This window comes from Salminus brasiliensis, chromosome 1, assembly GCF_030463535.1.
Source record: "Salminus brasiliensis chromosome 1, fSalBra1.hap2, whole genome shotgun sequence".
NCBI lineage: Eukaryota > Metazoa > Chordata > Actinopteri > Characiformes > Bryconidae > Salminus > Salminus brasiliensis.
The window spans coordinates 45,012-59,807 of record NC_132878.1 but is presented as its reverse complement, the minus strand read 5'-3'; the positions used below and the strand labels follow the sequence as shown (position 1 = coordinate 59,807).

General features: G+C 42.7%; 1 protein-coding gene across 1 annotated transcript; it reads left to right on the top strand.

The window, feature by feature from the left end:
* The first annotated feature begins 2,520 nt into the window (after positions 1 to 2,520).
* On the top strand, positions 2,521 to 10,598 carry LOC140560700 (uncharacterized). Its single transcript, XM_072685249.1, has 2 exons — positions 2,521 to 2,789; positions 9,214 to 10,598. Exon 2 carries the CDS (start codon positions 9,253 to 9,255, stop codon positions 10,090 to 10,092), a length of 840 nt encoding a protein of 279 aa, XP_072541350.1. The 5' UTR covers positions 2,521 to 2,789; positions 9,214 to 9,252; the 3' UTR covers positions 10,093 to 10,598.
* The last annotated feature ends 4,198 nt before the right edge of the window (positions 10,599 to 14,796 follow it).

Below are 14,796 nucleotides of genomic sequence, written 5' to 3'. Positions count from 1 at the left end.
GAACAGAGTGAATAGTGTGAACAGAGTGAACAGAGTGAATAGTGTGAACAGAGTGAATAGAGTGAATAGTGTGAACAGAGTGAACAGAGTGAATAGTGTGAACAGAGTGAACAGAGTGAATAGTGTGAACAGAGTGAATAGTTTGAACAGAGTTAACAGAGTGAATAGAGTGAATAGTGTGAACAGAGTGAATAGTGTGAACAGAGTGAATAGAGTGAATAGTGTGAACAGAGTGAATAGTGTGAACAGAGTGAACAGAGTGAATAGTGTGAACAGAGTGAATAGTGTGAATAGAGTGAATAGAGTGAATAGTGTGAACAGAGTGAATAGAGTGAATAGTGTGAATAGAGTGAATAGTGTGAATAGAGTGAATAGTGTGAACAGAGTGAATAGTGTGAACGGAGTGAACAGAGTGAATAGTGTGAACAGAGTGAATAGTTTGAACAGAGTTAACAGAGTGAATAGAGTGAATAGTGTGAACAGAGTGAATAGTGTGAACAGAGTGAATAGAGTGAATAGTGTGAACAGAGTGAATAGTGTGAACAGAGTGAATAGTGTGAATAGAGTGAATAGTGTGAACAGAGTGAATAGTGTGAACGGAGTGAATAGTGTGAACAGAGTGAATAGTGTGAACAGAGTGAACAGAGTGAATAGAGTGAATAGTGTGAACAGAGTGAATAGTGTGAACAGAGTGAATAGAGTGAATAGTGTGAACAGAGTGAACAGAGTGAATAGTGTGAACAGAGTGAACAGAGTGAATAGTGTGAACAGAGTGAATAGAGTGAATAGTGTGAACAGAGTGAACAGAGTGAATAGTGTGAACAGAGTGAACAGAGTGAATAGTGTGAACAGAGTGCTTCAGTGCTTTAGGTTCACACAAAAACACACAATAATAACAATGAGTGGTTAAATTAGTGGTGAACTCTCTGGTATACCGCTCTGCAATACACACCAATACACTGATCTCCCCACACACACACACACACACACACACACACACACACACACACAATTTTGGGCAGCAACAGAGCAGCACTCACCCTCTATCAGGCCTACGATTGTCGTGTCATCAGCAAATGTAATGATGGCATTGGAGCTGTCTCTGGCTGTGATGCAGAGGGAGTACAAGAGCAGGCTGAGCACACATCCCCGGGGGGCTCCAGTGTTGAGGGTCTGTGAGGAGGAAGTGATGCTGCCCATCTTTACCACCTGCTGTCGTCCCGTCAAGACGTTCAGGATCCAGCTGCACAAAGAGCTGTTCAGACCCAGAACCTGGAGAAATGATGGTGGTTATCTCCCATTGAAATGAGATCCATGTCTGAAGTTCGCTCAGTTTGTTGTCCAGGGACAGTGCGTTTGGCAGTAGTGTGCTTGGGAGAGGGGACAGCGAGTGTCACCTCGGCCTGACGAGGACGAGGTCTCTGGTGGGCAGTGCAAAGGCAGTTTTTTAAAAACTGGAAACCAGTGAAATGCTTTTTCATTAAGGCGTTTATCAGAATCTCTTCACCAGAGCGACGTACAGAAGAGCTTCACTCTCACTCAGAAAACACCCTTATCTAGTTTATACAGACTAGAGTCCAAAAGATCCTCTAATCTTAGACTCTACTAAACACCAGTCAGTATGGAGACCATAATACTGTACTCTTCACCCAAGTCCTCTCAGAAGAGGAGGGTCTTCAGTCTGGGTTTGAGGACAGTGGGTGTTGGACTCTGCTGTTCGGACACCCAGGGGAAGCTCGCTCCACCACTTCAGTGCAGGACAGTAAAAAGCCTGGATGCTCGTCTTCTGTGGATTTTGAGGGATGCTGGGTCGAGCCGAGCCGTACTTGAAGCTGGAAGGACTTATGAGGATTGTGCTCATTGTGACAGTATTTATACTGACTTTGTGTTTAGATACAGAAAAAACAACAACATTGAATCAATGTTAAATCAGCATAAAATCAATGTGCCTCAATAAACACATTCTGACAGCAGAACCTTGATGAACATTCATTTGTGATTTAGATGATGGAAAAATGATCCAGTGTCATTTTGTATCTGGGTTATGGGTTTTGGGTTTGGATCTTGGGTGGACAGGAAGTGTGCTGTGTATAAGAGCTGTGTTCGTAATCGTGCCCTATATGCAAAAATCCAGATCACTACATAGAGCACTATAATACTGAGAAGACTGTAGAGCATCTCACATAAACATCGTTCTGCATGTGTATCTTCAAACCAAACGATGCTGTGATTTATGGGAATTCTGTGCCTGTAAAGTCACATCGTTTATTCACTGTATATTACAGTGCATTATGGGATTGCTAAAGTGCACTGAAAAACACCACTACAAAATAGTAGAACCCCAAAGTGCACAGTTTAGCAGGGCACAGCTTTGGACATTTGGACATTAAAGTTAAGGTAAGCCTCATGTAGGACTTTTATTTTGACAGCAGCCACGGGCTGTCACGTCATTGGCTTCTGAGCGGAAGTAGAGTTCTGCAGTCTGATTGGCTCCTCAGCGGAGCTCCGGATTCAGGGCTGGTTACTGTATCTGCTCAGATCCAGAGACGAAGCCATTGAGATCTATTGATCCACATCTTCTAATAGTTTCATCCAGCGGACTCTGGACATCTGCTGGCCGCTCTTTTACCATGAAGAGCTTCTCTGTAGGAGAATATGGAAGGTGGGGCTAACTGTAGCCCGGTCTCCAGTAAAGTGGAGAAGCAGCAGATCCAGCTGTGATCAGCACCTCCACACCTCTGTGCTCAGACTGCTCTGCTGGAGGAACACCATCAGCTCTACTGTTGAAGGTATGGAGGTGCTCCACTCTTCATCACACTGTTCTACATTTACTCTTAGACACATAGAAACCCTTTCAGAAGGAGCAACATTGAAGAGAACACAGAAGCAGCTTCGTCCAGGAGCTGCTTGATGATCTTCTCCTAGTTAGCTTTGATGAACAGTTGGTTTCTGCTGGGTTTCAGATCTACAGGAGCTTTCAGCTACTTAGAAACCCTGACAGTTGGTTTATTGGGGTAATAGTTCTCTGGTCTGGGGGGTTAAAGTGAGATTGTGCTTCATGCTGACTGTAGAGATCTCTCCTTTATGCTCATGTGTTTCTCCACGCCAGAGTCTGTCTGTGTACAGAAAGTACATCTTTATCAGGCTTTATTAAACTGTATCAAACACATGCAGATGATCCACAGTGTGGGAATTAAAGTGCAGTTATTGGAGGATCATAGCAGTTCATTTTAGAGCAGAATGAAGTTCTTCCTGATGGATGTGTAGATTGGGTGGGGGTTGCTGGGGGTCAATGGCTGGTAGATTGAGAGATGGTGGGGGGTTGAGGGCTGTTTAGAGGGGGGTGTAAAGTGTGAGAACCATCCAGGAGTTTGATGGTTAACAGTCCTGGAGAACCCGTACTCTGCATAGTGTTTCTTCTACCCAGAACATTAGGAACCAGTGTTGTACGAGTAAAATGCTCAACATACGTACAGAAAAGAATGAGACACACATAATAGAACTATAGGTGGTTGGTGTGGCGCAACAGATAACACCACTACCTGCCAGTGAGCTACCACGCCATGTGGGAGACTGGGGTTCGATTCCCGGTCTGGGTGACTGTGCTGCGCTACACCAATAAGAGTCCTTGGGCAAGACTCCTAACACTACACTGGCCCACATCTGTAATACGAGTAACTTTGTAAGTCGCTCTGGATAAGAGCGTCAGCTAAATGCCATAAATGTAAATGTAAATGTAGTCATTGCTAAAAACATTGGCACCCCTTAACTTTCAGAAAACGCTACACTTCTCCCAGAACACTGTAGCAGATATAAACGCTCTGGTATCACATGCTTATTTCTATTGTTTGCACTGGAACAAAAAATCTGATCTAATTCACACAGAACTCCAGAAATTGACTGGACAAAATGCAAGCCCATAACTGAGGCCTTAAAAAAATAAAACACATTCCCACACATTACCACATACTGGTAAAAATGGTGGAGGTTTAGAGTTGTTTTGGGGTTGTTTTGCTGCTTCTGGCACTGGATGCCTCGACTATGTGCATGGTGTTAGGAAATCAAGTCAAGTGGCTTTTATTGTCATTTCAGGTCTGTACAAAGACATTTTTTTCAGATCAAGCAACATGGAACAAAACAAGAACAAAAACAGTACAGTACAGGAAAGACTGCAGAAAGTGCAACGTGCAAGACAGTATAATAAATACGGTAAATATAATAAATACAGTAAATATGACTCAATAGATATTGAGTGAAGGTGCATAGAAATGTAACATGCTGTGACCTTATATGATAGCTTATAATGCACATGAAACATGAAACACAGCACTGAGGTAGTAAAGTGTGGAATTAATTTATAAGATAAACAGGATGCAGATGGGTTAAAATGCTCTGGTGAGGGGGGGTAGTTCAGTCTCTGTAGTTTAAAGGTCTGACTGCTTGTGGGACAAAGCTTTTGCAGAGCCGTGCAGCGACAGCATGGATGCTCCTGTACCTTCTGCCAGACGGCAGCAGTAAAAAAAGTCCATGTGAGGAATGAGTGGAGGTCCTTCACAATGCTGACGGCCTTACGGGTGCAGCGTGTGGTGCGAATGTCTGTAACAGAGGGAAGAGAGACCCTATGATCTTCTCAGCGTTCCTCACTATTCGCTGTAGGGTCTTGTGGTCTGAGGCATAGCAATTCCCAAACCAGGCGATGATGCAGCTGCTCAGGATGCTCTCCACAGTCCCTCTGTAGAACATGGAGAGGACTGGAGGAGGATGAGCTTTCCTCTCCGCAGGAAGTAGAGGCACTGCTGGGCTTTCTTGGCTATGGAGCTGGTGTTGAGTGACCGGGTGAGGGTCTCTGTGATGTGGACGCCAGAGAACTTTGTGCTCTAGATGATTTCCACAACAGAGCCATTGATGTTCAAGGGGGCGTGGCCGCATCACACTGAAGTCAACAACCATCTCTTTAGTTCTCTCCACAATCAGAGATGTTGGTTCTGCACTGGTCCGTTAGCCGCTGCACCTCCTCTCTGTATGCTGTCTCGTTGTTCTTGGTGATGAGGCCCACTACTGACGTATTGTCTGCAAATTTCACTATGCAATTCGTGTTGTACTTAACAGCACAGTCGTGAGTCAGCAAAGCGAACAGCAGTGGACTAACCCTAACCCTAGAACACAGCCCTGGGGGGCACCGATACTCAGTTTGGTGGTACTGGAGATGCCTATCCTGAATCAGATAACAACAAAATAATTTTGGAGCACAAAGAACAAAGAATTTCTGGTTGGTCTCAATTAACGTTTTTTAAAGTAATGAGCCATTATTTAAGCACTGAACTGTGTGTGCATTGTATTTTCTAATTTATATAATTAACCACAATATAAAAAAAATATTAGTGAATAATAAATAATACAGTTAAAGTGCACTTAAAAGCATTTATCAACAAATATCTGCTTCTATTTTGTCCTGAGAAAAAAATGTCAATATCCTCACCGAATGTGAGGATAGTCAGTAACCCCAGTCATTGAAGCTGCAAGTTGTAATGCAGGAAACATTTTCTCCGGAGAGCCTGTAGTATTTAAGTTCAGCACTATCAGAAATGACGTCGCTCAACTGCATTATTCTACATGCGACAATACTTTATACATTTACAACAGTCTAGAGATTTAGGATGGCAGAAAGAGTATTAACATTAAAAGATGACAATAAAATATATGAAATCATTATAACGGGGTGCATGGGAGTTACAGTACAGGGCTCTATAATTAACTCATTTTACCATCAAACATAGACGTTCCTGAAACAGATATTTAGCCTATAAATGGGTTGAAGTTTATTTAACCATTCAGTTAAAGCAAATTAGTCAATCTAAGCAGTTAAACACACACACACACACACAGAGTGAGTCAAGTCAAGTCAGATTTATTTGTAGAGCTTTTTACAACTGTTGTCGTCACAAAGCAGCTTTACATAATTATTACTTAATAAAGAACAGAGACAGAGAAGAAAGAAGAAATAACATGAAGGGTCAAAGACCCCCGTGAGCAAGCCAACGCCGACAGTGGCAAGGAGAACCTCCCTCAGAGCTGGAGGAAGAAACCTTGGGAGGAACCAAGACTCACAAGGGGGACCCATCCTCCTCTGGTCAGACAGTTTTAAACATTAATGATAAAAATGACCAAACCAGGTACAACAGAGAGTTAATAGTGGTGATATTAATAGTGTCAGACAGACACGAGTCCATCTAGGTTTCAGCACGGCCACCAAACAGGCAGCAGCGGCTGGCGGGTGAGCCATGGGTGGTGGCGGGTTGGGGGGGACCCACTGGCCGGACTGGTAGGTGGCAGCTGGTTAGATGCAGGTAGAGGGGACCTCAGCGGGCAATCTTCCTGCAGATCGGGCTGGGTGGCCATTTACTCGGGGAAGGTAAAGAGAGAGAAGTTAGTTCTAAGAGGAATTTTATGGAGTGCAGAGAATGTTGAGAATCAGCATCTGGGTATGTCTGACGACTCCGGCAGGTCTGATTATCACAGCATAATTAAAAGGAGAGAGCCAGAAGGTAACACGGACACGGGCGTACCCTGAGAACACCAGCATCTATCTGCTCCACCGTCCACAAACCTGAGTGATGGCGTGTAAGCAGCGAGACGACAGCTCCAGCATCTCAGTGTACTACAATTCCCTGTGTCCGCGAACCCCTGGACCTGCAGCCCTTATCTAAGAAACATTAATTACCAAAAGCTAAACTAAACAGATGAGTTTCAGCCTAGATTTAAAGACTGAGACTGTGTCTGAGTCCCGAACATTATCTGGAAGGTTATTCCAGAGTTGGGGGCTTTATAAGAAAAGGCTCCTCCCCCTGCTGAGGTTTTCTGAATTTTGGGAACGAGTAAGAGGCCAGCACCCTGAGATCTAAGTAGTCTTGATGGTTCGTAGAATACAATAAGATCCTGCAGGTACTCAGGAGCGAGGCCATGTAGGGCTTTATATGTTAATAGAAGAATTTTATAATCAGTGCTGAACTGAACTGGGAGCAGTGCAGTGCTGATAGAACTGGACTGATATGGTCAGATGTTCTAGGTTTAGTAAGAACCCTGACTGCAGTGTTCTGAAGCAGCTGAAGTTTATTGAGGTTCCTGCTGGAACAACCTGACAGTAGTGCATTACAGTAATCTAGTCTTGAGGTGATAAAAGTATGTACTAGCTTTTCTGCGTCTTGTAGTGAGAGAGAGAGAGAGAGAGGAAGGGGAAAAGGGAGAGGAGGTGGAGGAGGTGGAGGTGGAGGAGGAGGAGGAGGAGAAAGAGCAAGCGCAGCCGACTGGAAATACTAAATAACGCTGGGTATCTATCTATAACTATTAATGAACCAGCGCTCGCCAGTTTAGCTGGTCAGGCTTACTAACATTACATTTCCAAATCAGATTATTGGCATTTTCTCTCTAATTAACAGAATCACTCTAATTATGCAGACAGTAAAACACTGCAGCCAGAAACAAATACTAGCATTAGCTAGCGCTAACTAGCATTAACTAGCCAGTTTAGCTGGTCAAAGGCTTGCTAACATTACAGATAAAAATACAAATAACTAAGTAACAAAAAATGTACTGTTTTCTCTGAAGAGATGGCATGCAGCTACAGGTTAAGGCTTGTAATCCTTGTTGTGACTCACTTTAAATTATGAAACATTTTTCTCAGTGAATGCAACAGCGGTTCTGGCAGTGGCCCAGAACACAGTGGAGAGGATCATGGAGAGTAGGCACACACAGGTGTGCATTATCAAATGCGGTGGGCTGGTCTGGTCCAAAATGCCAGGGCCAATTTTTTGTCCCAGTCTGCCCCTGTGTTCCAATGTAATGTACAGTCACCCCATTTACATTTACATTTACGGCATTTAGCAGACGCTCTTCTCCAGAGCGACTTACAAAGTGCTTTGCTATTTACCCAAGAAAAACCTCAGCTAGTAAGAATAGACTAATAATACAAAAGATACCTCTAACCCCATGACAACCTATTATCTTTTTAAACATATTTATACATCTGGGCATTCGAGAGGTGGAACTACACAGTGCTCCTATATGATCAGTGGATAAATATAATGGGCAGCGAGTGTAGAAACAAGAAGGTGGCATTAACACATGTAACATGAAACTGGTTTGCACATCTCTCATTCAAAACTTGAAATGCACTCCAACAGCCATTAAGTGAAAAAACAGTGTATTTATTATGATGCACTGACCAGGATGAGTGAATCTCACATGTGCTGTATCTGCCGGCCTTTAATACACTCAATATTTAAAGCTTGACTGCACATTCGGTGTCATTTTTTGTTTGGTTCTATCTCCATTTATATTTTTTTGTAGCGCATCAAAAGTGTATTTAAGTTACCTGGACTAAATTACTGGACTCAATATTTATTACACACTGCAGAATTTGCACACTACCCCTAATTATTTATTATTCTCTGTCTGTCTTACTTGTACTGTGTTGCACTTGTGTTCTGAATGCACTGTGTCTGTGTTGCACCATGGTCCTGGAGGAACGTTGTTTGTTTCACTGTGTTCTCTGTATGTAGTTGAAATTACAATAAAACCCAATTGACTTGACCTGGATAGCTCAAGTTTACAGCATAGATGAGGCCAAACAACACAAAGACAGTCTGTACAGTAACAATTAGCTGTCTGTCCTGCCACTAACTACTTTCATGTACATTGCGCAATCTCCTTAAAAACGTACCTTGTTTAGAAGAGTTGTCTGCAACAGACAAACATCACGGTCATAGCGAGGTGATGGCGGACAGTGAAAATCGATGAGAAGTGATCTGATATGACGTCGCAAGATCACGTGACAATAAAACGTCGGACTTGAAGTAAAAATATTATTTCAGTAATTATTTCTTTCAGGTTTTCTAGGAGAATGTTATTTGCTTTTGGGTAAACTGAAATCTTAATTTTCGATTAGACCAAAATAAGAATACACTAAATTACATGGTTGTTTCACTTCTTTTAATTTAAAAAGCTATCAAAATAAATTTGATTTGATCTGAACTGATTTGATTTAAAGGAACTTGTCATATTTATAGAAATACAAAGATTGAATTGGTATTAAGGGACACTCAACAGTGAGATACTTTGATCAGATGGGGGCAATAAAATGGGACAGTCTTTTGTTTGGAGATAATTAAACATTTGATTTTAATGCAGATTTTTTTTCTTCTATTTCTTTTCCAGAAATAACTGGTGTCCTACTGCAAGTTTCAACTGCTTCAGATGTCCAAGTTGACCATCAAGGTCATTCTACAAAGAGGATTGGGAAACTGCAGCAATATATTAAATAAAATGGCATCAAGAAGAGTCTCCAGTACTCAGCAAACATCCCCTGGTTCTTTGCACACAACAGCTTCTTACAGAAAAAATACAGACAAGGATAAAATTCACCACTGCTCAGACTGTGGGAAGAGTTTTACTAAAGAGAGTAATCTCAAAATACATCAACTCATTCACACAGGAGAGAAGCCATATCACTGCTCAGACTGTGGGAAGAGCTTTAATAATCAGAGCACTCTCAAAACACACCAACGCATTCATACGGGAGAGAAACCACATGTCTGCTCACAGTGTGGGAAGAGTTTTACTACTCGGAGCACTCTCAAAACACACCTGCGGATTCACACAGGAGAGAAGTCACATCACTGCTCAGACTGTGGGAAGAGTTTTTATCATCAAAAGGCTCTCCAACAACACCAGCGCATTCACACGGGTGAGAAGCCGTATCACTGCTCAGACTGTGGGAAGAGTTTTAATCAAAAGTGTCATCTCAAAATACATCAGCGCATTCACACAGGAGAGAAACCTTTTTACTGTTCAGAGTGTGGGAACAGTTTTACTACGCTGAGTCATCTTCTACTACACCAGCACATTCACACAGGAGAGAAGCCGTACCTCTGCTTAGAGTGTGGGAAGAGTTTTAATCAACAGAGCCATCTCAATCAACACCAGCTCATTCACACAGGAGAGAAGCCGTATCACTGTCCAGACTGTGAGAAGAGTTTTAATCATAAGGGTAATCTCCGTCGACACCAACGCGTTCACTCTGAAGAAAAGTTTTAAAAATCGGATTTGTCTCAAACACACCAGAAAATTTACACAGCAGTGAAACAGTATCACTACACTGCAGCTGTCTTCACATTACAAGTGCATTAAGAGCAGTGCTGAAACTGCCGGTTTTGTGTTTCTGAAGCATGTGTGCATGAAGGGTAATAAAGCTTTCCCTGTGATGAAGTCCAGCAAAGGGCAAAAAACAGCCAATTAGAAGGTGAGGTGCTTTCTCTAACAGTTCAGAGTAGTACGTTCTGCACCAGTCTGCGATTAGAGTTCAATTTGTATGTAATCTAAAAAAGTCAAATAATAATCAATAGAAATAGGAAAAGTCAAAATAATTCTTTGTAATTGATGCTTCTTGTATCTGTTAGCCGGCTAGACCTAAAAGGAAGGCAATTATTGATAACTAGCTGACCAGTCTGGTAAATCACTTTTCTTGTTTTGAATGAAAATATGTTTTCTGTTTTTGAAATGACTACTGCAGTATTAAAATAAACACAAATAATAATTATTTGTTGGAGTGATATGGTGTATGGGTTTTGATTCAAGTTTGTTAAATATTTGTTTTTGTTTTCGTATATGAATCAAGTGTGTGTAATCAGTAGGCCGTAAAGGGTATATGTGAAAATGCTTCTGAGAATCTAAAAAACAGCCTGGCCTAGGTTTAATAAATGTAGAACATGGTGTCATTTTCCTAAGGACAAGATCATCACCTGGGCAGTGTGGTTGACACTAATGACAGAGGAGCACAGACTAATTTAGGAAGTTCATTTACAGATTCATCATCAACTAAGGTTTAAGCATGTGAGTAGAATCCAGTAGTGTAGTAGCTCATCTATAGTATTACAGATGTATATAATCAGGAAGATGCTATGCATAAGAATGTACGTAAATACATCCTCAGATAAACAACACAACAGTTTTATTATTTATTAACAAAAATGAAGCCAGAATGGAAAGGCGGTAAGTAATGATTTTCTGTGTGTTCTGGATGAAACTTGGCCCACTCTTCTTTTCAGCTTTGCTTCAGTTTATTTAGGTTTGTGGGGCTTTGTTTATGCAAAGCTCTCTAAAGGTCCTGCCTTGGGTTTAAGATTTGCTGGGGGGTCATTGTCTATGGCAGTGTTTCTCAACCCTGGTCCTGGAGGCACCCTGCCCGGCACACCAGAAAATTATTACCCAAATAAATCAACTGTCAGGGTTTCTAAGTAGCCTCCTGGACGAAGCTGCTTCTGTGTTAGCTTCAATGTTGCTCCGTTTGAATGGGTTTCTATGTGTCATTAACATTTCACTACTATCACTTTCTGCTTAGACTCAAGTCCCACCATCTGCCATAAATACCTGCATCAATTATTATACTGCCTATAAGAGCAGGATTAGCAAAAGTAGTGTGTTTATCCACTAATGCCCAGGAATGTATTAGTGAACAACTTAAGTACAGGCCATACTACAGGATGCCTCTTCAGCAGTAAGCTTTAGATTGCCCCATTTTAATAATTTCTATTTCACACCCCAAACTAGGATTTTCCTGCTTAGGTGTTCTTTTGTTATCTTCCAGAAATGAATGCTGTCCTGTTTTCTCTTGTGCCTAGCCACACAATCAGAAGATTTCAATCAGAAGACCCTAACCCTAACCCAGCGAATGTCCTCTCCTGTACCTCACAGACAAATGCAGAAAAGTATTGAAAAGAAGTCATACTGGTTGATCAGATTGGTCAGGGTGGTAATGTTCGTAGATTAACTAAACCACCAAAAAAAAAAAAAAACATAGCTTATGCTGGTGTAACCTGGGTATGCGATTTATTCTTCTTATGATTAAGTGGTAAACGATTCAAAGTTCACATCTGTCAGGTCCCGAGCCGCGGTCCACAGGCCTCAAGTTCAAGGACTTTTATGTTGACAGCCTTTTATGTCCAACGCCATGTTTATCCATGTGTGGTTAATTTACGTGTGTATCATGTTTTGATTTGGGTCACCTGAGAGCTGGGGTATAAAGGGAGCAAATGCTATCTTCTCGTTGCCGAGAATTATCCTTGCTACGCCAAGCGGTGTGTTGGCTTCGCTAGTCGAGAGACTCTAGGTCTAGTTATGGTGTTTTCTGGAGTTCGCTCTGTAAGAGCCGATTCATGTTCAGGAGGAGTTCGCTCTGTAAGAGCCGGTTCATGTTCAGGAGGAGTTCGCTCTGTAAGAGCCGGTTCATGTTCAGGAGGAGTTCGTTCTGTAAGAGCCGATTCATGTTCAGGAGGAGTCGCTCTGTAAGAGCCGGTTCATGTTCAGGAGGAGTTCGTTCTGTAAGAGCCGGTTCATGTTCAGGAGGAGTTCGCTCTGTAAGAGCCGATTCATGTTCAGGAGGAGTCGCTCTGTAAGAGCCGATTCATGTTCAGGAGGAGTCGCTCTGTAAGAGCCGATTCATGTTCAGGAGGAGTTCGCTCTGTAAGAGCCGGTTCATGTTCAGGAGGAGTTCGCTCTGTAAGAGCCGGTTCATGTTCAGGAGGAGTTCGCTCTGTAAGAGCCGGTTCATGTTCAGGAGGAGTTCGCTCTGTAAGAGCCGGTTCATGTTCAGGAGGAGTTCGCGCTGTAAGAGCCGGTTCATGTTCAGGAGGAGTCGCTCTGTAAGAGCCGATTCATGTTCAGGAGGAGTTCGCTCTGTAAGAGCCCAAGGGCCCAACAGTGGCAGCTTGCCAAGCCCGGGAATCGAACCCACAACCCTGTTATCGACAGCCCGGAGCTCTAACCGCTGAGCCACCACTGTCCTGTCCAGTTAGAGGTGTGCATCATGGGGTTACTGAAGGATAGAGAGCAGGAGTCACTGGTTGCAGCCCTGGATGCCTTAGGGAGAGCTAGCACCCCCCCACTCCGGCGTTAGAGCCCTCACAGCGGGGCAAATGGGTGACGTCTCGGCGGCATAGCCGGAAAGCTAAGGCTAATGCTAGCGCAAAGGCCGAAGCTAGACCACCGGAACACCACGCTCTCCAAGTAGATATTTTCTCCTCACTGAAACCTGGATTAGACCTGATCAATATACAGCACTAAATGAAGCCACCCCACAGGCTATAAATATGTACATAGCCCTAGATTATCAGGCAGAGGAGGTGGAGTATGTATAATCTCCCAGAATGCACTAGAGATTATTCAACAGGTAAAGGTGCATGTATTTGTCACTGTACACTGTACAGCGAAATGTGTCCTCCGCATTTAACCCATCTGGTAGTGAACACACACACACACACACGTGTTAGGGGCAGTGAGTACACACACACACACACACACACACACACACACACACACCCAGAGCGGTGGGCAGCCAACTCCAGCGCCCGGGGAGCAGAGAGGGTAAAGGGCCTTGCTCAAGGGCCCAACAGTGGCAGCTTGCCAAGCCCGGGAATCGAACCCACAACCTTGTTATCAATATCCCAGCGCTCTAACCGCTGAGCCACCACTGCCCCCAACAGCACTGTAACACCTTCACTTCTTTTGAGATTCTCTACATTAATATATCAAATCCAGACACTAATAAAAATACTTTCACACTGATTCATATCTATAGGCCTCCAGGGCCCGACTCTGAATTTAGTGATTTTACTGCAGAGACAAAGTTTTAATAGTAGGAGACTTTAATATTCATTTAGAAAAAGCAGACGATCCATTCACAAAGGCATCGATCTTAGATTCTGTCAGAATCACACAAACTGTAACTGGACCCACACATCACTGTAACCATACCCTAGATCTAGTCCTGATCCTGGGTTTTAGCATTGATCATCTAAATATTCTACCTCAGAGCTCAGTCATATCAGACCATTATCTGATCTCCTTTGAGCTTCATCTTAGGCAAAATGTAAATTCGTCCCCCAAAAACTATCTAAAGCGCACAATAACACCAATGACCGCTGTACAGTTTACTAAAAATCTCCCACCTCTATCGACCTTAGCTTACACTCCGTCAGGCCAAACGGAGCTCGTTACATTAACAGAAGATCTAGAAAATACCCTTCGATCAACCTTAGACAAAGTAGCACCGTTTAAAAATAAAATGTTGAGGCAAAAAAGGCTCGCACCGTGGTCCAGTGATCAAACTCCTACCTTAAAACAAACAGTGCGGAAACTAGAGCGTAAATGGCGGACAACCAAACTAGAGGTGTTCCACTCTGCGTGGAAGGACGGCCTTAGTTAATATAGAAAGACTCTCATTAAAGCTCGCTCAGCGTATTTGGCCTCAGAAACACTAAAACAATCCCAGAATTCTTTTCACTGAGATATCTAAACTTACTAAAAGCCAGGCAGATACTCAACCCCAGATTCCAACATCTTTAACCAGTCATGTTTTTATGGACTACTTTAATAATAAAATAGAAAATATTAGACAACAAATCCAACCCTGCTTATTAAATCAAACATGGCCGTCACCTGGTGGAGCTGCTTTAGAACAGAACTTAGTTGTAGAACAAAGGCTGGAAGCCTTCTACCCACTTCCACAGCCAGAACTAGAAAAAAATATTTCCTCAGCTAATTGTACAACCTGTACACTCGACCCAATTCCCTCTAAAACACTAAAAAGGAATTCTCCCAGTTATAATCAGACCTCTTTTAACAATAGTAAATTCATCTCTTAGCCTTGGGCATGTACCCCAAACCCTTAAAATAGCAGTTATAAAACCTTTAATCAAGAAACCAAATCTTGATCCTAGCGTATTATCTAATTATAGACCCATC